The 24,083-nt window shown below is 50.9% G+C and overlaps 1 protein-coding gene across 1 annotated transcript in view; it reads right to left on the reverse strand.

Moving 5' to 3' along the window:
• The window catches only part of LOC311527079 (mucosa-associated lymphoid tissue lymphoma translocation protein 1-like), a 69,757-nt gene extending 48,940 nt beyond the window's left edge, over positions 1–20,817 (reverse strand). Inside the window, exons 1-7 of the mRNA XM_084640697.1 lie at positions 20,482–20,817; positions 17,326–17,429; positions 16,047–16,165; positions 13,650–13,803; positions 9,876–10,054; positions 6,579–6,675; positions 2,303–2,329 (exon numbers count right to left, since the gene is read on the reverse strand). Coding sequence (XP_084496823.1) covers positions 2,303–2,329; positions 6,579–6,675; positions 9,876–10,054; positions 13,650–13,803; positions 16,047–16,165; positions 17,326–17,335 — 586 coding nt within the window. The 5' untranslated portion in view covers positions 17,336–17,429; positions 20,482–20,817. The remainder of the gene's footprint in view (positions 1–2,302; positions 2,330–6,578; positions 6,676–9,875; positions 10,055–13,649; positions 13,804–16,046; positions 16,166–17,325; positions 17,430–20,481) is intronic.
• Between the last annotated feature and the right edge of the window lie 3,266 nt (positions 20,818–24,083).

The raw sequence follows: 24,083 nt of genomic DNA on the forward strand, positions 1-24,083 counted from the left end.
AAGGCCACAGACTGGGCTCTACCGGAGAAAGACTCCTGCACCCTGCCCCATGCATCTACCCCAGGGCCTGACCCACCTAGTTTGGCTGGCCATTGTGCTCTGGATTTGCCCCAGAGGGGCATTAAAAACCGTTATTAACCTGTTCTGTAATTGTTATTCTTTGAGATGTGTTGCATGTGTCCATTCCACTTCAGGTGCGTGCACGCCCAGTGCACCAGAGTCAGAGATTTTTCCCTTAGCAGTACCTGTCAGGGCAGTGCATGTGCCCTCAACCTCCTCGTCCTGGTGTGGGTGGAGCCACCCTGGACCTTCCTCAGTTCCTTCTTACCAGACAGATTCCAACAGAGAGAGGGAGGAGAGTGGGTCATAGAATGGACGTGGACAGCAGTTACAGAAGAACAGCAATTACAGAACAAGTTAATAACCATTTTTTCCTTCTTTGAGTGATTGTCCCTGTCCATTCCACTTCAGTTCAACCTGCAGGTGGGTTTCAGAGTCGACCTGAACAATGACTGAAGATCTACACATCCTGGCATTGTCTCTGGAATGCTGAGATACAGCACAGTGAGTAGTTCCGGTATGTACCAACGACCAAGTTGCAGATCTACAAATGTCTGCTCTAGGTACTTGGTCCAAAAAAGCTGCGGAAGCTGCCTGACATTTTGCAGAGTGCTGCCACACTGCATGGAGAGGGCACCTTGGCAAGGTTATAGTGCAGGTGTACGCAGGATAAAATCCTCTGTGTCGAGCCTGGAGGGCCTTTCTTCCTGGCCATGACGACACAAACAGGTGGGATGATGATCTAAAAGGCCTAGTTCTGTCCAAGTAAAAAGCTAACACCCTTCTAACACCCAAGCTATGGAGCTTCTCCTCATCCTTGTGAGGACAGGGCTTAGGAAAGAAAGTCAGTAAGCATATGCCTTGAGTGAGGTGGAATTCTGATGCTACTTAGTCAGGAAATTCAAGTGTGGATATACATACAACTTGTCCCTATAAAAAACTGTGTAAGGAGGGTCAGTTGCCAATGCTTGTAACTCCAGCAGCTTTCTCACGGAGGTAATAGCTACCAAAAATGCTGCTTTCTTAGAAAGATCCAGTAAAGAGGACATAGCCGTTGGTTCAAAGGATGGACCCACCAACCTTGTTAGCACCAGATCTAGGTCCCAGGGATGGGTGGGATCCATGACATGGGGATATAACCTGTCTAGACCCTTTAAGAATCTGACTGACACAGGATTAGAAAACACTGGGTGGTCTGCAGTTGGTGGGTAGAAAACGGAGACTGCTGCCTGGTGAACTCCAGATGGAACTAGTCAATAGGTCTTGTTGTTTCAAGTGGAACAAACAGTCTAAACCATGTTGGCTAGAAGAGGCTCGTTTCCACTTGAACAAGTGAGTGTACCTCGTAGATGGCTTCCTGCTGCTCAGGAGAACGTTTTGCACGTTCCACAAACACTCCACCTCCTGTGGCATTAACCACAGAGCATCCAGGCTGTAACTTGGAGAGTGGCTGGGCTGGGATGTAGCAGGTGACCTGGGTCCTGAGAGATCAGGTTGGGATCTGTGGGGAGTCTCACCACTGTGCCCTTTTTTGTTTAGGGTTTGAAGTCCCTGCAAATCTGGCAGTGGTCTTGAATATGACCCTCACTGAGGCACTTCAAGTAGGTGGAATGTGGGAGAAGGCTCCACACGTGCACCACAATTGAGGCATATCCTGGTACAAGGCATCAGTACCCTGTGAGTAAGGGGGAACCCATGCTCCAAGAAAAAATAACTCAGAAAACCTACACTAATCTAACACTAATGAATACCGCTAACTTATAAAGGGAGAAACTTGCAGTAGCAAGCCCATGGGCTCCGACTACTGATCATGAGCGGGGAGAAGGAACTTAGGGTGGTCAGAGGCAGCTCCACCCTTTATACCACTGTGCAACAGCATAAGATTGCGGAGGACACATGTGCCACCTTGATGGGTACAGCTAAGGGAAAAACCTCTGACCCTGGTTCACAGGGAGTACGCACACCAGCAGTGGAATGGACACGTACAATCACTCAAAGAACTGATGTTTCCTATTTTACCTGTGAGACCATGGTGTGAGATGGTACATGCTGGTCATGGGGGAGGGGTGCCTTGCATGGTCTGTTTGTACAGCTGTATTTGACAAATGTGCCAAGGCGCTGTTAGAGCAGAGGACAGGTGCTGGGTCCTCTGGAAGGAGTGTGTCAATCAAAATAAGTTACAGCTTCATTGCACTTTGGACACAGGTTTGTTTTGACAGGAAGAGACAAACATAGCACTCACCAAAAAACGGATCTGCCAGACACGTACCTGCAAAATGACAGGGAGGAAATCAACCCCCAAGCACACACCCTGGATCCCAAGTGCTAACTCAGGTCAGTTGTCTGACACCAACAGTCCCTGATTAAACAGGTCTTCCCCCCACCCCCCAATATAACGGCTGAATCTAACAGCTCCACACTCTACTCTGACACAGAACAGCAGAGGGGGTGAGAAGCCCAAGGCCAGGGTGGAGGCATTGATCTTTCATGTTACACAGGAGTAAGTCAGTGATGCCTGCTACTGTGCACCAAGGGGACGAGCGGGGCGGGGCCCAGCTTTACCCCCCAATACGTCAGCCGGCATAGCTCTGAGTTGCTGGGATCACCGAACATTACTACCCCCGGCACAAGAGGCAGGCAGGCGGAACTGTGCCCCCCAGGAGCACCATTCCTTCCCTGCCCTGCCCCTGGGGTAGCAGCTACTTGCTGCCCCATGCATAGGCCCGCTAGCAAACCAGCCTCACCCTAAAGATATTGGCCTAGCTTCTCAAAAGGAACTGGGCATTTTGGGTATTCAGCAGATACCCCTGAAAGGGGCTTGGTTCCCAGCAAGGGCCGAGTACCCACTCCTCAAAAACCAGTCCCCTCTATGGTGTGTGAGGCAAAGTGAGGAAGTGAGGGTGGGAAGGTGCATGGCAGCTGAATTCCCCCCAAGACAAAGGTCAGGGATGGACTGGCAAGGAAGGCAGAGAAGCAGGGTCAGACTCCAAAAGGGAGGGAGACAAGGAGGAGTCCAGGGGTTGATAGCAGCAGCCTGGAAGTCTGATGGAATGAAGGTCAGAGGAGGGGCAGGAGGGGGCTGATGGTGGAAGGCTGGAAATGGCAGAGGGGCAGGTGGCAGGATGAAGGGGAGGAGCCAAATGCCACCAGCCTGTCTCTTCTTGTTCCTGATGTAGTCTAGCGCTTCTCCATATTCAGGGCATCCTGCTAGGAACTGCCCCTGCCCATGGGCTTCTACTCTCTGCCTGTGCAACTATCTGCTCCCCGAATGGCAAAGAAAAAGAAAAACAAAATCAAAATCTCCAATCACATCAGCCTCCAGCCCAAATCGCTCAGGCCAGCAGTTCTCAGCCTTTTCAGGCTGGCAACCCCTAATTCAAAGTCAAAAACGTGCCTGACCTCCTCACATTTATTACAAAATGCAGGAAAAAGGGGGGCCAGTGCTAACAAGGATAAACCTAGATAACTGAGTGGTGTGTGTGTTTTGAGAGGCTGATGGAGAGCACTCGACCATGCAGGGTAAGGGGGGGCAGAGAGCGGGAGAGTAAGATTTTCTTTGCTTTAGATTTGTGCCCTCCCCCCCCACCGCAACTGCCTTTAGTGACCCACCTGGGGTGTGACCCACTGGTTGACAAATACTGGCCTGCCTATTTGGTGACCCATCTTACTTGCCATGTGGTTTGGAATGATTATCTGAACCCAGCAGGACAGCACACCACACTCGCTGACACACACCAGTGAGCTATTAGTTTTCAAATGATACCTCACGAGGCATATTTTGTACAGAGATTATTACCATAGCATGTAGGATGTGAATACAGGGGTGCGTTCAGTCACCACCACATTTATTATTTTGTAAATTATTTTATAAGTGATTTTTAAGCCAATCTCATGATTTGGCGGGGGTGGGGGTTGGAGCTGACTCATGAGTTTGAACATGTCGGGTGGTGACTCTTCCAATTCTATATGGGGAGAGGGGACCGACCCTGTCCACTTCCCTCGGAAATAGCCCATTTGTCCCCATCTCCCTCTGGCCGTCTGTATCTTGTGGGCACTGGCTCTGTCGTGTAGGTTAGGGCAGCTGTTACTTGTTTCAGTTTGTTTGAATTTGTGCAGTGCTCTGTTTCACCACATCCTGCACCCTGTGACGGCTCCACCAGTTACTGAGAAGGTGGAGATACTGGGCTAGCTTCCATAGTCTGCCCATTTGCATTGCAAAGGGGCTGTAAAGCTAGCTGAACAGACTAGCGAAGGACTCCCCCAGCATGGGAGAGTCCCGAGCCAGTGCAGATCTGGCATAGCCATCCTTATGGCACCACTGCCTCAAACCCCAGACAAAAGGCATGGCCAGCATCAGGTGTGTGGCTAGGGCATGGCCAGTTCAGTGGTGAGGATGCTCTGAGTTACACTGGATACAAACTAGTTCCTGGACTTCTCCACAATTGGGGAGCTACCCAACAGCAATGGAACCTTGGTGGAAGAGGGGGGCCCATGAGGACCCGCCCCTCTCTGTGGCCCACCCATGCTCCTTCTCTTCCCCCCAAGGCTCCACTCCTGCTCCTCGTCTTCCCTTGAGGCCCCAACCATTTCCATGGCCCCACCCCCTGTTCCTCCTCTTCCCCCTGAGGCCCTGTTATGGGGCGGTGACACAGACCAGGGGCTGCTCTCGGCACACTAGCACCCCACCCAGGACAGGTGGAAGGTCCAGGGCTCCCCACAGTGGCCTGGGCTCCCTAGGCAGCTCTTACCCTGCTCGGCTCCAGCTTGCGGCCTGGCCAAGGGTCAGGGCCTCAGGGGGAAGAGGACGAGCAGGGGTGGGGCCACGGAGAGGGACCAGGCCTCATGGTGAGGAGGGGCTAAGACCCACCTCAGCCCCCCCCCTTCACCAGGAAGAGACTGGGGCCACTGGCAGCGGGGAGAGCTGATCACTTTATCAGCTCCCCTGCCATGAAGCACAGCTTCTGCTGGTGCCACTCTGTGCCTGCCCGAGGCTTGCCATTTGGAGGGGCAATGCAGCCCCCTGCCTGCCAAACTATGCTCATGTTAAAAGATGCATGGGCATGGCCCTCCTGGTCCCCCCCAGTTCCAGCGCCCCTGCCTTTGCCCCACCCTCCCGGGTTCCAAGACAAGCACATCTCGGCCAGTCCCAGGAATCGGGCCTACTGACTTCCATGTCCCTATAGCATATGTATCCCTGACATTTTTACCAGCTCTGTGTGTTCAGCATTTGCTAGTGTGGTATGCTAGATTCCTAAGATTAGTTCCTGCAGTGCAAACACAATCCTTCTCATCCAAGATTATTCTGGATAAGAGCTGTGAAATCTACATCTCCGCAGCCCAAGAATGCCAAAGTGAGAATCTTGCAGCACATTATAATGCAACAGCTTTTCGATGACACTGCTGAGGATTCCTTAGAAACCATTCATTGTTTTAATCTGATACTGACAGAAAACACATGGCCAAGCTCTTAGCGTTCAGCTGTGCTCCAGAACCTGAGCTCTCTGGGCAGAGTAGATCTGCAGGGCTAGTGAATGAATTGCTTAGACCCAGCTCAGTTCTCTGGTTAATTCGACAATGTCACAGCCTCTCTGGGGTTACCAAGGAATTTCATGTGACTGCTGTATGTAACTCTGAGCCTTGCAGGATAAAAGCGGAGGGCAACCCTTTGCATTTCGATCTTTTTGTTACGGGAAAAGAGCCACACTCCTTGTCTTAGTGGCAGCACAGACATTATTCACCCCCCCCCCCCCCTTATAATTATAGATTCCACTTCCTGGGCTAAATTTAAAACTCTCCCCTTCTCATGGAATTCCAGGAATGCCATTATCGCTGCTCTGAGCCGGGGCTGGTAGACAGCTACTTTCTCAGCTCAAGTGAGCTGGCGCTGCTCCACTGAGGCCACTGCTTCAAGTCAAGGTTTTTACTGGGCATGAGAAACCATTCTACAGGCTGTCTTTGTGACAGGCGTTGCCAGGACACCTCCGAATTCTCTGCGGCCTATGGGACGTCGAGTTGCTACAACTACAAAGAGCATTCTCGGTTCAGCAAGAGTTGCCCCTGATATTACTCCAAACCCTGCCTCATCCGCCCAGGACCGCAGGAGTAGATAGGCATCGCACGCATTTCTCAGATCAGGAACTGAGTCAGAGAAGTTAAACGCCAAAGTTTTGACAGTGGCCGCTGATTTCTGGGATGCCTGTTTTCAGGCGTGCATAAAGAGTCTAAAGTTGGACTCACAGAATTACCAGTCCCTTTTGCTGATGTTAGCTGAACTGGCTCACCCAAGGCCAGAGAGGGAGTCAGTGTCAAAGCCCACATGCTGGATCACCCAACCCCATGGTGCTCAGTCCTACACTTACCCACATAGGCCACACTGACGCTGGCCCAGAGATAACACCATGGCACTCGCCCCCCCATCCCCACCCCGAGGTTACTGCTCTGACATCCAGCCTCTCCTAATATCTTTCAAACTGAACACCCATTTGTAACACAGCAGGCTGTGAATTAGATCTGCTCACCTATGTGAATCTCCACGGCATCAGTCCAGTGTTCCCCTTGGCCATTGGCTGCACAGCAAAGGTACGTGCCAGAGTCGCTCAGCTTCGCAGAGTTGATCTGAAGAGATTGATAGTAACATCAAATCGTTTTCACCTGGATTTTGTGTCCCCAGATTACAGCTGCCAAGTACCCATTACCCCAAAGCCTCTCACAATTACTTATCAGGCCTCACAGTTAAGGCCACATTTTAGTCACGGGTATTTTTAGTAAAGTCACGGACAGGTCACAGACAGTAAACAAAAATTCACGGCCCGTGACCTGTCCATGACTTTTACTAAAAATACCAGTGAACAAAACTTTTTTTGGGGGGGGGGGAGGGGGGAGCTGCCCAGGGGCCCCACGGGTGCTAGGGGAGCGCAGCCGGGGCTGGGGGGAAGGGAGGCCATCCGGTGGTGCACAGTTCAAGACCCCTGTGGGTGCTGGCGCAGACACCTGCAGGCACCGCCCCCGCAGCTCCCATTGGCCACGGATCCGGCCAATGGGAGCTGTGAAGCCAGTGCTCTGGGTGGAGGCAGCATGCAGAGCTGCCTGGCCACGCCTCCACCTAGCAGCTGAGCAAGGGGGATGTCGCCGCTTCCAGGGAGCCCCCCAGGTAGTGCCGCCCAGAGCCCGCCTCACCCCATCCCATGCCCCAACCCCCTGCCCCCTCTCACACCCAAACTCTGCTGCTGGGGGGGTGCCACGGGGGCCCGAGACTGCCCCATCAGCACCGGTGTCCCTGGTGTAGGGGCTGCCTGAGCTGCCCCTGAGCCAGGTGCACCGGCCGTTGCAGAAGTCACGGAGGTCATGGAAAGTCACGGAATCTGTGACTCCCATGACCTTCATGACAAACTCGCAGCCTTACTCATAGTGTATGAGTCCCAAAGAGCTTGCAGTCCATATAGACAAGGACCACAGAGATTTGGCCGCGTCCATACAGGGAGTCTATGGTAGAACCAGGGAGTGAATGCAGATCTCCGCACTAACGCCTCAAATGAAGCCCATCCTGCCCCGCTAAGACCCACGATCACAGCCACATTCTGCAGGGGGAAGCATAGGTGGGGGAACTAGGGATGTGGGGGATGCTGCAGGTTTTACACGGGGCTCTGCTCCGAGCCCCACACCTGGGATCCTGACTGCTGGTCCCACGCCCAGGGCTCTGCTCCCAGCCTCACATGTGGGGTCCCAGCTCCTGGCCCCATGCCCAAGGCTTTGCTCCTGGGCCCACACCTGGGGCCCCACTGCCGGTCCCACACCCAGGGCTCTGCTCCTGGCGCTGTACCCAGGGCTCTGCTCCTGGCCCCGCATGCAGGTTCCTGGCCCCATGCCCAAGGCTCTGCTCCCAGCCCTGTGCCCAGAGTCCCAGCTGCCAGCTCCGCCCCTGCCCCCCTTGGCTCCCTTACCCTGTCTGAATTCCCCCCTCCCACAGCCCTGGCCCTTTTCCCAGCTCGAGCTTTAGAGGCGGGGCGTGGGAGGGAGGGGTACAGACAGGGATAAGGCGGGGGGGCGCGAGGTAAAAACTTTGGGGACCGCTGCTTTGCAGTTTTGCTGACTTCCAGCATCCCCACTATAAAAAGTGTTCCAGGGCCACTGGTAGGGAGATTCGTGCATATCTGCAAGCTTTAATGACAGGAGGTTTCCTGCTCAGACTCGAAGGACAATGAGGTGCATTGACGGCCTGATCCTAAACCTGTACTACATGGAATGGACAGAATACCCAGGAGACCAACCTACTTGCCAGAGGTGCTGAACACCCACAGCTCCTGGCTGCTCAGGACCTCCCAAAATCAGGCCCAAAATGTCTCTTAAATTGGGCATGCAGTAACTGAGTCACCCCAAAATAGTGGCGACTTCTGCTTATCTGTCGAGAGAGCCTGGTTCCAAAAGGGTTAAAGAAAGGATAGTGTCCTGCCCTGTGATGCAGTGTTCACCCCACACTTGCCCTGAAGGAGTTAATGTAGGCTAAGAAGGGGCTAATTAACCAGACAGGCTACAACTGAGGTGAATCAAGTGGCTTAAGTAATCCCAACCGAATAATGAGGGGGCCCAGCTGAGGAGGAATTAGCTGGGTGGGGTTTATAAAGACAGGAAGCTGGCAGCTGAGAGGAAACCAGAGGCTGTAGTCACTCTCCGGAAGAAGGGAGACTGTTGTTTGGGAGCTATAGCGCCAAAGTAGCCTACACTCATTCCTTGGGAGGAGGGAGTTTTGGGGCTGGCAACCACAAGGGGGGGAGGGGGAGAGTGAGCCAGCAGGTTAGGAAAGAAGCAGTAAGGGCCAGAATAGAACAGACCATGGCTGCTGATTAGAAGGTCCCTAAGATGGAGTAGAAGGCAGGCCTGGGTTCCCCTGCCAGCTACTGGAGAAGTGAGACTGGCTGGGCAGTGAATGGGCAGGCTGCCTGAGCCTGCTCATAAGAAGAAACTTTGACACTCTGGAAGGCGAGAACATGTGACTTGGCCAGAGGGCTAAACCACAAACACAGAGCATCTTGCCCCTCTGAGAGCCAGGAAGAGAAGGCAGGGTGTGCGGCAAGAGGCGGAATGGAGGCATCAGACTGGGAATCAGCTAATCCCCAGAGTGACCAGGAGGAGGTGCAGCAGCAGACCCCGTGCAGCACCCCCATGCTCAGATTCTCCATGTACAGGAGTGGTTTGGGGGCAAGTTCGTGCCAATGTGTCCTGTTTAAAGTGACCATTTCTATTGCTCCCCTGGGAGGGCTGTGCATTGTCGCCTCGGTGTCTGGCAAAGTCCTTCATTCCTTTCTAGGATTCTCCTGTACTCACACACAGCCTCTGCCAAGTCACAGCCACCCAAGAGATAGAGGGGGTACCTGGGCTCTGCTCACCCAACCGCAGAGACCCAAACAGTGCAAAGAGCTTACAGCCTGCTTTGCAGGGAAACCTGACTCAATTCAAGATGGTTTCTCTAAGGTCAAAGAAGCAGGGAGTAGTGACATTGCATGTAATTTTGCTTGACTGCATAAACTAAAGCCCTGGAAGCTATAAGGAATGTCCCACATGGCTGGAGAAAAGCAGAGTCACCTGTGGCTCCAGTAACCAAGGTGATAATGACACTAGGATATCCGTCACTCACAGGTCTTTCATGCCTATTCCAAGCCAGCAGTAGATGAAATGCCAAGAACCACACCTGCTTTCTGGTGGCTGACTGGGATGGGGGCAGTTCTCTCATGCTCAAAGCCCAGTCATAAACACCCTCTTCCCCTCCCGGCACCATTACACTGAGCCAAAGCTTATGAACCGCCTAAAGACAACATTACCAAGAGTTTCTTCTTCTTCTGATGCTTCATGGGGGTCCCATTGTGGTACCACTGGTAGTGTGGGGCTGGCACCCCCAGAGCGGCACACTGCAGCTGGAGTGGCTTGCCCACCTGTACCTCTGGCGCAGTGGGATTGAGGACTATGACGGGTTCTCCTTGCCACAGCTCAGGGAGCAGGCCTGGCAAGCAACATTACAACTGAATTAGAGCACATTTCTTTGCCACAGCATGATGAAAGAGGATGAATGGCTCCTCAGAGCAAGAGTCTGAGCTAAAACCCAGAAGTGTGAACTCTCCCCATGTGTTTCCCTTCCCCTCTAAGGCATGCCAGGCCTCTCAAATTCACTAGCTATCCCATAGCAAGCCCTCTCCGTCCACCATGCAGTTTCTGGAATTACACCTTCTACCCCACCCCACCTTCCCAAAACAGCTCATGGCACAGTCTGCAACACCCACCTTCCATCAAGATAAACACACCACCACCTTCAGTGGTACCCCAGGCTCTAAGTCATGCTCATCTTCCACACAAAATTTAAAGGCAACTATGCCTGGGATTCATAGATTCCAAGGGCAGAAGGGACTACTGTGGTTATCTAGTCTGACCTCCTATTGAGCACAGGCCAAAGAACTGCTCCTAAATAATCCCTACAGCAGATCTTTTAGAAAAATAGCCAGTCTTGATTGAAAAATTGCCAGTGATGGAGAATCCACCATGACCCTTGGTAAATTGTTCCAATGGTTAATTACCCTCCCTGTTAAAAATTCACTAAGGCTGTCAATTAATCACAGTTAACACCTGCAATTAACTGAAAACAAAATTAATGGGTTAATCGCACAGATCTGGGTGAGGAGGGAGGCATCTGGGGGGAGGGCTGAAGCACCAACCAGGAGCCCTCTGCCCCAAGGGTAGCAGGAGCTTGCTGGGAGCCTGGAGCCTATAGGGAAGCTAAAAGTAGGAGGTCACAATTCTTTTTTAAGTACAAATGGGGTCACCAGCACAAAAAGTTTGAGAAACACTGCTATAGAGAATAGGGGCCTGGTGAGCTCAGTCTCCCTGCACCCACCTCTCCTCCCCTGCTTCAGGCCAAGTCCCTGAGGTAAAATCCACCCTCCCTTGCAAACAGGGGCTCACTCAGCTGAAGGGAGTTATGTAAAAATAATAATAATTCTACTTTTGTAAATTCAACTTGCATGAAAGAGATTGCACTACAGTACTTGTGTAAGGTGAATTGAAAGGCTATTTTTTACAGTGTAAATATTTGTCATCAAAAATAAAGTGACACTGTACACTTTGTAGTCTGTTGTGATTGAAATTAATATTTGAAAGTATAGAACAGATCCAAAATATTTAAATAAATGATATTCTATTATTGTTTAACAGTGCAATTAAAATGGATTAATTGCAATTTTTTTAATCTCATGATTAATCACTATTAATTTTTTTTAATTGCTTGACAGCCCTAAAATTTACCCCTTATTTCTAGCCTGAATTTGTCTAGCTTCAACTGCCAGCCATTGGATGGTATTAGATCTTTCTCTGATAGACTGAAGAGCCTATTAGTAAATATTTGTTCCCTATGTAGATACTTAGACTGTATTAAGTCACCCCTTAACCTTCTCTTTGTTAAACTAAATAGATCAAGCTACAGTCTACCACTATGCAGTGTGTTTTTTAATCAGAGTCTGCAGTCTTTGCTCCTAGATGTAAACGTTTACATTTAGCCTTATTAAATTGCATATTGTTTGCTTGTGTCCAGTTTACCAAGCAATCCAGATCAGTCTGAATTACTCACCTGTCCTCTTCATTATTTACCATTCCCCCAGTTTTTGTATCAGCTACAAACTTTATCGGTGGTGGGTTTTTTTCTGCCCAGAGAGTGATAAAAATGTTAAATAGCATAGGCCAAGAACCAATCCTGGCAGGACCCCCCTCGAAACACATCCCTTCAATGACAATTCCCCATTTACAGTTACATTTTGAGACCTATCAGTCAGCCAGTTTTTATCCATTTAATGTGTGCCATGTTAATTTTATATTCTACTTTTTTAATCAAAATGTCAGGTGGTACCAAGTCAAATGCTTTACAGAAGTCTTTTATGTCAACGTTATTATCTTTAACAACCAAACTTTTGCATTAATTACATTACCCTCCTTTAATTCCTTATTAGGCGTTCTGTATCAGCTGCTCCATTATCTTGCCTGGGATCGACATCAGGCTGACAGGTCTGTAATTACCCAGGTCATCCTATTTACCTTTTTTAATAATTGACACAACATTCACTTTCTTCCAGTCTTCTGGAACTTTCCCAGTGCTCCAGGACAATGAAAAATCAACATTAATGGTCCAGCAAGCTCCTTGGCTAGCTCTTTTAAAACTCTTGGTTGCAAGTTATCTGGACATGCTAATTTTAAAATATCTAACTTTAGTAGCTTCTGTCTAACATCCTCCTGAGATACCTGTGGAATGGAAAGTGTGTTCTCATGGCCATATGACCAGACTGCGTCAACTGTTTTTTCCCCAAATACAGAATAGAAGTATTTATTGAACACTTCGGCCTTTTCAGCATTATTATTGAGAATTCTATCAGTTCCAGCTAGCACTCGACCAATAGCACTTTCAGGATTCATTTTGTTCCTAATATATTTTTAAAACTCCTTCTTACTCTTTTTAACTCTGCTGGCCATAAATTTCTCCTTGTGTCCTCTTGCTTCCTATTTGGTTTTCCACAATTTCCAACTTCTGATTTATACTCATTGCTATCAGTTTCCTCTTTCTTCCATTTGTTACATATTAACTTATTTTTTACAGTTGCCTTCACTTCCCTTTAAACCAGGCTGATACTGCCTTCTTCCTCACTTGTGGGATTATGGCTTTTGGGGGATTTAGTAAGGTTTTCTCAATGATTCCCAACTATCATTCACATTTTTCTGATTAAATTCTTCCTCCCAGCTCATTTGGCTCATAATTGTTTTCAGCTTTGGGAAATTGGCCCAAGCACCAAATATATATATTACTGGTCTGGACTTTACTCTGTTTGCACATTATAAATGTGATCAAGTCATGAACACGTGTACCTAAGCTATCATTAATTTTTAGTCCTGTGATCATCTCCTCTTTATCTGTTACAACGAGGTCCAATAAAGAACTCCGTCCTCTTGGCTGCAATGCTTTTTGAGTTAGGAAATTGTCATCTCTTATATTTTGAAATTCCAGGGATGTTTTAGTCCTGGCAGCATATGTGCCTCAAATTAAAGTCCCCCATGATTACATGGCTTTTTTCCCTATACATGGTTCATAGATGTGTAAGGAGCCAACCATCCTGTTCACTATTGTGATCTGGCAGACACTAACTAGTAACCCATTTGTGCTTTATCTGTGAGTTCAGAGTGTTAATTTTGCTCCCTCTCTCATAGCTTCAGAGACTTCCTATTATCCAAGTCCCTTTGATGAACACAGGCACCAAAGCCCAGTGGGTAACACTGTCTGGGAGTGCTGGCATGAGTGTTATAAACAGGAGACATGGAGATCCAGAGCCCCACACTCAGGGGATAAGGACACTGATTTAAATGGTTTGGGAGCACAGAGACAGCTGTCTGACTTGGACACATTGGCAGGATCACATTGCTAGAGCCTGCTTTCCCTTGATATCAAGTGATGGACTGGCCTAGAATGCTTCCACTGAGGATATCCTCTGGAGGGTCTCTGTGTTCTAAGGGAAGGTGAGCACTCACTAGAGGGATGCGGGCTGTGTGGGGGAAGGAAAAGTGTGTACCTTTGGTAATACGCTGATGGACCTCTACTCTCACCCAGTTAGAGAAGGTGACGTTTTTGTGCAGGTCATTGATTCGGCAGATGTACAGTCGGGTTTCCCTTGCAGTGATGAGCAAATCTGGCTCCGTGGCCCCCACAATCTGGCAGCAAGCAGACTGAAAAGAAAATGCAACTTGTGGACATGGCACAAAGTCCTTTCTCTTCACCAGTACGTTTGTAACCCAAAGGCACCAGCAGGCTCTTGGAGAGAGACACTACCACAGAGACTGGGAGAACCTCCTTGCTTCAAGCCCTGTTAACCAGACTGATGGATGATGCAGAGATGGGTACAGGGGAGAGGAGCTCATTTGACAACTCCCAGCAACAACTTGCCATTGATGCACCATGGGTCTGAATAAGCAAACACATCCCACTTCCCCCCATTCTCTTTGTTTTTGGTTTCCTAGCCTCCTGGTTCCAAACCTGGCCAGCTCCAGAATGGACCCAGCTCTATTACACCATGGCTGTGTAAGCAGTAGGGCAGGCTGAAGCAGCCCTGTCCTGGTGACAGAATGGATCAGAATGAGCCAGAAGGCGGAGCATGCAGTCAGGTATCACCAGGTAGGAAAATGGAGCTGAGATTCCCAGGCTGCATGGATGCATCCTGCTGGTTGCACTGCTGTGAATGCAAAGACGGGGGCTCCTATTCCAGCTCTCCTGTGTGTGTCTGTCGAACCTGTCCTAGCAGCAGGATTCGTCCCAGCAAAGATGACTGAGACAAACTGCCCCATTTAACTGGGTTTCTTTCCTGCACCAAGATGAGCATTTGGGGTGAGCAGGGGACTGCACAACAAGCCTGCCTGAGATGGATGTGAATGCCAAAGAAGGGAAAGGTGTGTGTGTGCACGTCTGCATGTTGGTGGAGGGGGTTCGCAGGGAGAATGGCTGTTTCCAATGTTTTAATCTGAAATCAGATGTTAATGGCAAGTGTGGCAGAGCAGCCCATGGGGAGGGTGGAGCAGGCCCAGGCCCAAGGGGATGCAGTGCCGCTATTCCACCTTGTTCTCAGCATCTGTGCCGGGCTCTGCTTTATCAACATTGCAGGCCTGATTTTCTGCTATCTGGTCCCTTGTCACCTGCTGCCTGTGCAGACTCAGAGTCAGGCTCTTACCCCTGTGGCAGTGAGCAGCGGGGTGCCTGGGTGCAGCACTGACTTCAGATGCCCGGCAATGGACAATCAGGCCCTGAGAGCAGAGACTCCTGGTCTCCCATTGCATGCCCAAGAAAAGAGGCTGCCATCCTGCACAGTCACTTGGCCTACCAATGAACCTTACTGTGCCTTGTCTCATACCCTCCTGCTTCCCTGCACGCACCTTTCCCTCCTCTAAGCTGGCTTGGTCCAGCTCTCGCTGCCCTCTCCCTTGGAGGGCTATAACTTGTCCCCCTGGCTCCTCCTCCCTAAGTGACTTCACAGGCCCTGCTTACAGTCCTTCCAGCTCTGCTGCCTCCCTTCCTCTCCCTGCTTCCTTGTTTGACCACAATTACTGGGCCAATGCGTTTATCCCTCCCAAGACACAGGCAACCCTGCCACCCCCACACTCTGTTCTCCCAGTGCCTGCATTCCTTCTCATCCCTCAGTGCCACTCATTCCTCTTCAGCCCCTCCCTCTGTCACAACCCACCAGTCTCTCCCTTGCTTTGACTCCTCCTTCAACCACACTGGCCTCTCTTGCTCTTGTTGACTCCATGGTCTCCTCCCCACCCCCAGGCTTTTACTCTCACCGGGCAAGCGCCTCTCCCTGAGCTGAGCACCTCTGGAAAAAAGCCAGCAGCTGGGGATTTCCCTCTCTGCTCTTTTTCCTCCAGGTCTGCTGCCTTCCTTGCTAAACAAATCTATTTCTCATTAAACTGCTCCTGCACCTCCCCCCACACTGTTTCTTCTACCTTCAGCTCTCCCGCTAACCCTCTGCCCCTCTCTGTTCTCTACCAGCTTCTTTACAGACAGTGCTAGCATGAACTAGGCTTGACAAAGCCCTGGCTGGGATGATTTAACTGGGAATTGGTCCTGCTTTGAGCAGGGGGTTGGACTAGATGACCTTCTGGGGTCCCTTCCAACCCTGATATTCTATGATTCTATGATTCTATGATTCTATGAACGATCAGCAGGCTGCCCTGTCACACACCAGTCTGAGTGGCAACTGCTGCTCCTACCATCTTCCTTCAGCCCATGCAGATGGCCCCCGGATCCAGCCCACTCCCCACTCATGGCCACTCAGCCTTTCAGACATGGCAGCTTTGCACTGACAGGGCTAAGGGCGGTTCTCTGCCCATCCCCGGAACTGATGCGTGTGGCACAGTGGCTGGGGTGGGGAGGGGAGCTTCTGTCTTGCAGTCGCAGATATACTTTCCCCTGGCCTTACCTGGCACTGGTAGAACCACTGGTACTGTGGGGAGGTGCAGGCTGTGGCCCTACATCGCAGCGTGAGGGAGTAACCGACAGGGACGGAGGCGGAGGCCGGCTGCTCAGTGATCACAATAGCTAGAGAGAAGCAGATGCAGAGTGGTAATGGCAACCAAGGGATCAGAGAGAGGAGCAGCAAAGTGGCCTGATGCTCTGGGCCCTAAATATTCAACCTGTTTCCCCTTGAGTTGGATGGCCAGATGGTCCAGTATGATGCAGGGCGTTCTTTTGCCAGGCCAATCTGTAGAGCTAGATTGAGCCCCGGCCCTGCAAGGGCTGGAAGGGAAGGGTGGTGACTGGAGCCCTCCCTCATCTTGTGCCCCAAGCAGTTCTTGAGCTTGAGACACCATAGACACCTGGTGAGAAGCCACCTCCATGGGGGCAGGCTGGGCCCTGGGCTCATCCCTCTCTGTGCCACTTCACTCAGCTGGCCAGACACATGATGCTGCACCATCCAAAGGGTGCTCCTGCCCTGTGCTGAGAAGCTCTGGAAGGGGATGTGTCCATCTGCTCAGGCTGATGCTACTCACCTGTAGAACTGCTGGGCATGCCTCCTCAGCGGCTGGGGTCTAGCATGCTGCCATCACTACTTTTACAGTGTTTAAACTTATGGGCTACAGCACCCAGAGCTGTACAATTTGTATATTGATCGTTTGAACAGTAGCAACTGCACATCTGGTGTCATTAATAAAGATGGCCTGCAGAAATGCTGCATTACACCTGGCTAATGAGCAGAGCACCATACACCAGCTCTTCTGGAAGCACCAATGGTGGCTCCATCATTAAGGGTCAGTTAAGTTTTGGGAGAAAAATAACAGTAGCGTCAACCCCAAACATTAAAAAAAGTGAGTCAAGCCCTGGAAAACATGAGATGATTTTAAATATTGTGAGATTTCAACAAAACACATTGTGTTATTTTTCTTTGCTTTCTGGTGTTGGAGGGTTCCTGGCACGCATTGCCCAGGTTTTCTCTGCAAACCAAGGGGGTAGAAACTTGGTTTCTTATTTAAAATGGAAGCTGAGATTCTCCCGTAATCACATGATTCCAGCAGCTGGGGCTTTGGGAAAAGCACCAAAGAGTGAGACCCATAGTTGTGTGCCACACCTGCAGCACGGCAATACAGATGTGTATTTAAACTCATCTGTTACGCTTTGGGGGTGGGCAGAAGAGAGAAATAGCTACTATGGATCATAGTGAAGGGAGCCCTATCCCCTCAACATGGCTGAGTGCTGCTCACCTTTTGGCATTGCTTAATCAGCAGCTTGGTCTTCTATGGGCATAGGCGTCAGCAATTGAGTGCCTCGCTCCCTGGCCACTCTCCCTCTAGGAAGCAGCACCTCCCTGGAAAGAGGCAGAGGGTCTTTGTGAGAAAGGAAACTTCTGGCCCACATGCCAGCATACCAAAGCAGAGAGGCAGCTGGCTGTTGCCATGTTACTCAGCATAAAGGGCCCACAAGCCAACTGCGCACCATGGGTCCTTACTAACTGGCACATAGATTGTTCCTTTGGTGGCCTGTTGCTGCAGCAGCATGCTGGGGTAACAAAAGCAGACACATGCTCCCTCTACCCTCACCCCCCAGGCAGGAGAAAGTAGAAGAGGGGCAGGTGAGGGGCACTGCAGGATGTCAGGGGCCTTAGCTTTCCTGGGTAAGGAGTGTGCTGTGCTTGGAGGATGGGGCAAAGGGATGAGTCTGAAATGTGCCAGGGTGGGGAACTGGGGAACCCAGAAATGCAGGGGTTGAGAGCAGCCAGGGCTCCCCAGAACTGTGCCAGGCTTGGAGGTGGAGGGGACACCACAGCTGTGCAGAGGGAGCAGGGCCTGTGCTCTCCAATGGGAGTGGGGAGGCTGCCTGATATCGGCCAAGGGGAGCATGGGGGCAGATGCTAAAGGAGGGTTGGTAGTTCTGGAGCTTGGACAGAGGGACATCAGGGAACCATCCAAACAAGTGGACTGGGTAGTCAGGGCTTCTTTCCCCCTGCTCATCCCCCCCATAGCCTTGCTTCTATCCCCATTTCGCTCCTCACAATCTCTGCCCTGCTCCCCTCTCCCCACCCAGCTCCATCCCTCTGCCATTCAAAAACCTCAACAGGGCAAGCCCTGGAGGACTGGGAGCCAGGACTCCCTGCTGCCCCACCTGTTCCCCTCCCCCCTTTGTTTCCTCCACCCTGCAATATAGGGTCAGAATCCAGCTGAGAGGGATGGGGGACTGCAAAGGAGTCAGATGCACTCCCCAGTCCCAGGTCTGTTTTGTCTGATCTGTGGAGGAGTTCTCTGCACCGGCACTTTGGCCACATCCCTGACACACTCGCTGTGCCGGGGTGTCTGCTGCTGGCAGATCTCCTGGCTTACCCACAACACATACTGCCATGAGGACACAGTTTGCGTGGCAAGTGAGGGCTGGTCGGATATGGTAGCAGTGATAACAGCTTCCAGGAAGATGCAGTGGAGTGGGGAACTCCCTGGTTGCAGGGGAAGCTCTTCAGGGAAGAGCGCGGCTCCGTGTGACATGAGCAGCAATGTGACAACAACAGTGGTTGCTGCCGGTAGCACCACAGATCCACGTGGCATGTCCCCAGAATAGAAACACACAGAAATCTCTTATTCATTGATGATTTCTGTACATTTCTGAGAGCTCCCCTTTGGCCCACCCCGACACATCCCGGCAGCAGGGATAAATTGTGAGTGCTGCCCCAACCTCTCTAGGTGGATCCCTTCCACCAACATTCCGGGGGGGTGGGGTGGGGGTTGAGGACCCCAGCATAGACTCTGAGCCGCAGCCTCACTTTCACATTTGAATCTTACTGAAGTCCAGCCCCCAGCTGTGCTCAGCACTGCATCCATAGGAAGCAAATCCTCTGTCATTGGCATCGTGCCTTTTAACATATGAACTTTACCAGGAGAACTGTAAGCCTCACTGTAGGATAAGTCTTGCCACGGGCATCACTGCATTAAGGTACTCAGATGCTATGGTGATGGGCCCACAACAAGTACCTAGCCAGATCACACATGCACATGAAACAAACGATGGCCCTGATTCTGCAAATATTAAGGCATGTGAATAACTTGACACACTGGAATAGTCTCAATGAACTCAAAGGGATGATGCACATCAGTGGTTCCCAAACTTTAACAGCCTGTGCACCCCTTTCACTAAATTGTGAAATCTCGTGAACCTCCTCCTAAAAATGAATATTTCCAGGGATTTAAGTTTAAATTTCCTCCGCACTCCGTGGGGCTCCTGCTCCTGGACCCCATTGACTGCCCCGGTCAACTGAGCTCCACTGAGCTCGGGCTGCAGATCCCGCTGACCACCAGGGCTCGGGCTGCCAGCCCAACTACCGGACCCTGCTCTCCCTGGGGCTCGGGCTGCCAGCCCTGGGCGGAGCGCTGGGGTTCGGGCGGCCAGCTCCCCTGCTGATGGGGGCAGGGCTTGGGCTGCCAGCCTCAACTGCCTGGCCCCGCTCTTCCTGGGGCTCGGGCTGCCAGCCCCAACTGCCTGGCCCCGCTCTCCCTGGGGCTCGGGCTGCCAGCCCCAACTGCCTGGCCCTGCTCTCCCTGGGGCTCGGGCTGTCTGCCCTGCAACCGGATCCCACCTGCTGCCTCCAATGCCCGGAGTCCTCTGGCCGCCATTAGTGAATTTTTTCTTGCAAACCCCCTGTAACGTTTTAAGAACCCCCAGGGGTTCACAAACCCCAGTTTGGGAACCACTGATGTACATGTACATGAAGTTACTGATGTGCCTACAAGTTTGCAGGGTTGTGGCCTATGGATGAGCTTTACTCAAGCTGCTTTTTGAACCTCTACAACTCTTTTGTGTATGTTGAGAAAATAAAATCTTTCGTTTCAATGACAGGTGGTGTTTGGGATCCTTCTAATCTGTAGGAACATTACTTTACCACTCCTTGTAATTTGCTCTAGACAATGCCAGGTGACATAGATAGCTGAAAGTAACATTCCTTTAGCTAGTTAGAAAATCCTAAGAATAATATTTAAAACCAGACCTGTAGCTTTCACCCTGCCTCAGGCCCCGGCAGAGCATGTGTGACTGCGGTTCCACCCGATAAATGAAAGTATCATTTCTCACATATTAATGCTTTCACATCCCTTTTAAAGCTCAGAAGATACCAGCATTCTTCAGCCTCCTGTTAGATGTGCAGCTTCAAAACTTTGCCCAGAGGCCCCATTCAGCCCCTTGGTAGAAAGATAGAGTCTTGTGACTGTCACCAAAGCAAACTCCAGCTTAGCTGGCAATTTCCAGGCTGGCAGGCTGCATGGGGGATCAAAGAAGCCTCCTTTGTGCCTCTTTCTACCTTCACCACAAAAGAAAATAAAAAGAGCAACAGATGTCAGAAAGGGCGGTGATTCCCCTGGGGAAAACGCCAGGTAACTTACCAGGTGTTCGGCTTTGTAACCTGCGGGAGAGTCACTTTTTGCAACCTGCTGCTCGGACAGTTCCTGGGTGTACAGTGATCCAGCACTTCCTCATTTCTGCAGTGGTTTGATGAGGAGTCTCACACCAGCACAACAGGCTGAGTCACTAGCCAATCCCAAAACAAGTCCAAGCCCTGAAAGTGAAACTGGGGAAAAACTTCTCTGAGTGCAAGTGTGTCTCCTCCCTCCTGGTGAGACACACGTTAGCCGAGGAAACAGATCTGCTACCAGCACTGGTCCCACGCAAGCAGAGATCATAGACAAAGTGAACAAATTTTCCTGCCAAAGGCTTCCCTGGAAGGGGACTTCCCAGACAGCAGTACAGCCTGCCTATGAATCAGCTCTCAGATTTCCTTCCAGAACTCAGTATTTCTTAAAGGAGCAATAGCAGCCATTAGTCATAGTACTGCTCCTTTCTCTCCACAACTCCTACAAGTTCATCCTCTCTGCTGTCCCTGCCCACCACAAACAGCTGCCGTGCCCTCTAGCTAAGCCAGCATTGCTGCCAGATAATAAGGTTAAACAGGGGAGAAACTGTCATCTCTCTTTTTAAAGTACTTTTATTTTGCAACTTTTTGACTGTGTGGATTCAGAAAAGGGATGGGAGAGCCAAGCAAGAAAAACAACCAGAGACAACTGCATCACACTTTGCCCTAAGAATCATGGGAACAACAAAGGGAAGCGTGAATCACCAGAATCTGGAGATGATTCAGGAACTGGTTGTGACTAGGGCTAGTTTAAAGCAATCTGGGGCCTTAGGGTCCTCCAAAAATGGGATGCCCCATAGCTCTGCTCCTCCAGCCCAGACTTCGTTGTGGTCTCACACACCTCCTTTGGAGGGCTGGTGGAAGGGGACCTCCTTCCCCCAAGAGAAACAGAGGCAGCAGCAGGGGAGGCCGTCAGTGTTTATTCCAGCCGCCAGGGCATATCTACTGGGGTGGATGGGCCATCTGCTGCGCTCTTTCTCTCCTGCCACACAGAGTCTTGTGTTGGGGTGATGCTGCTGGTGGGGCTGTCCAGAGCAGCAGGCCTCAGAGTTAACACCCCATTGAGATGAATGGGGCAGACCCCCCTCAGCGCTATTGTTTCAAGCTCTCTGCAGACTCGGCAGTTACCTTCAAGTCATGTTTTCTAATAGTCTTTCCCAACCATGGGCGCTAGGAACTATTAAAAACTGAAACTGAGATGATCATGTCACTCCATGAGCTAGGGCCCTAGTTATGCTTTAATCCAGAGGTGGCCAAGCTATGGCTCGGGGGCCACATCCGGCCCTCCAGATATTTTAATCAGGGCCTTGCGCTCCCTCTTGGAAGTGGGGTCTGGGGCTTGCCCGTCAGGGTCTTGCTCCACTCCGCACGGCTCCTGGAAGCAGCGGCACATCCCCGCTCCAGCTCCTATGTGTAGGGGCAGCAAGGGGGCTCCACACGGTGCCCCCACCCCAAACGCCATCCCCTGCAGCTCCCATTGGCCAGGAACCACAGCCAATGGGAACTGCAGGGGCAGCACCTGGAGACAGGGCAGCACCTGGAGACAGGAAAGCACGCAAAGCCGCCTGGCCACGCCTCCATATAAGAGCTGGAGAGGGGACATGTTGCTGTGTCTGGGAGCTGCTTGAGGTAAGCATCACCCAGAGCCTGCCACCCTGACTCCCTCCTGTGCCCCAAACCCGCGTCCCAGCCCTGATCCCCCTCCCGCCCTCTGAACCCCTCGGTCCCAGCCCAGAGCACCCTCCTACAGCCCCAACCCCTCATCCTTAGCCCCAGCCCAAAGCCCACAGCCCCAGCTGGAGCCCTCCCGCATCCCAACCCCCAATTTTGTGAGCATTCATGGCCCGCCATACAATTTCCATACCCAGATGTGGCGGGCCAAAAAGTTTGCCCATCCCTTCCTTAATCTGACCCTGGACTCAACCTAATAGTTAAGGGTGAGTTGAGTTGTTCAATTAAAGCAGGGATTCAACCTCTTAGCTATGTAGGAAGACTACAAAGTATCCTCCTAAAATCCCAGCATTCACTCTTTGGGCACAGAATGAATTGTCTGAGAATTTACAGGTTAATTAGCTAATTCATTTAGGAATTACATTTCATTCTTAAATGGGTCTATAAGGGAATTTAGCTCTCCATGTCAGTCTATTTTTTGTCCCAAATGATCCTAATAGCAGAATAGCCAACTCCTCACACTTCCCTTGTAGTTACTGAAACTCTCTGAAATCCTGCCTGTAGGCTGTATCTGAAGAAACTTGATTGGAGTCATACTAAGATATTCACGCTGGCTGTATCTCATAGCTTGGACCGTAGCCTAGAGCCAGGGCTCTATCAATAGCTCAGGTCTAGCTAATTTGCACACGGCAGTTCAATAAATTGAAATGAGTCAGCTCCGTGAGCAGATCAGAGTTGGGTTACTTGGCCCAAGCTGTCACCACTCCCAACAGTGCTTGGCCACATGCTGGCTTCTGTAGCCCATCAGACAGAGTCCTGGTCTGAGGGGCTGGATCAGGTTAACTGGAGTGGGACTCTTCTGGGCAAGCTGAACAGCACTCTCGGACCATAGAGACATCAACGAGGGGCCATGAGTGGGAGGATATGGGTGCCCCCACTATGCCCTAATCTTTCAGCAATTCTGGGGAGACCATTCTGGTCCATCACTTTTTTGAGCAAGTCCCTTCTCTGCCCGTCTCATGATGACATCGTGCAATGTAAGGACTGCCTGCAAAGGTGCCCATGAAATTAATAACCTGCACCCTTCAAACCCCTAGCCCCCTACCCATGTAACGCCCCCAAACCCTGCTGCCCACATCTTGCTTCCAAGTTCAAAATCCCTAGCCCAAACCACAAGCCCTGCTCCCTACGCCCATCCACCACACCAACAGCAGAAGTTCTCATGCAAAGGGGAAGTAAGGTGGAAAATGCCTTGTCAGATCCAAGCTCTCCCCAGACTGGAGGAGACCATGCAAATGGTATTCCAAATCTGAGGGGAATGTAACATTTTCTCATTATTGCCATGGAGACTTGAATTACTATAATAACTCCTTGTTCTGTTTCTCAGCTCCCCCAGATCCTGCACCTGACACCCCACGCACCTGACAGCCCCAGCTTACAGCAGTCTCTGCTTTCACTCTGCCTCACTGCCCAGCCACGTGCTCCAAGATGAATTCCAAGCAGGGTACGGCCAATCTATCTAGACATCAGAAAAGCATTTGATACAGCGCCAGAAGGGAACCAGTTTTAGTTAAGATAGAGACTATGGGGATTAGTACAAGAATTGGAAAGTGGGTATGGAACTGGCTAAAAGGGCGATGACAATGGGTTGTGCTGAAAGGGAAATGATCAAGCTGCAGGGAGGTTACTAGTGGAGCCCCTCACTGCACTAATCTTCGGACGGATCTTATTTAATATTTTCATTAGTGACCTTGGCACAAAAAGCAGAAGTATGCTAATGAAATTTGCTGATGACACATGGTGGGGAGGTGTTATCAACACAGAGAAGGATCATACAAGAAGAACTGGATGACCTAGAGGACTGAAATAAAAGAAACAAGATGAATTGTAATAGAAGAAAGTACA

This window comes from Lepidochelys olivacea, assembly GCF_965140295.1.
Source record: "Lepidochelys olivacea isolate rLepOli2 genome assembly, chromosome: 10".
In the NCBI taxonomy this organism is placed as follows: domain Eukaryota; kingdom Metazoa; phylum Chordata; order Testudines; family Cheloniidae; genus Lepidochelys; species Lepidochelys olivacea.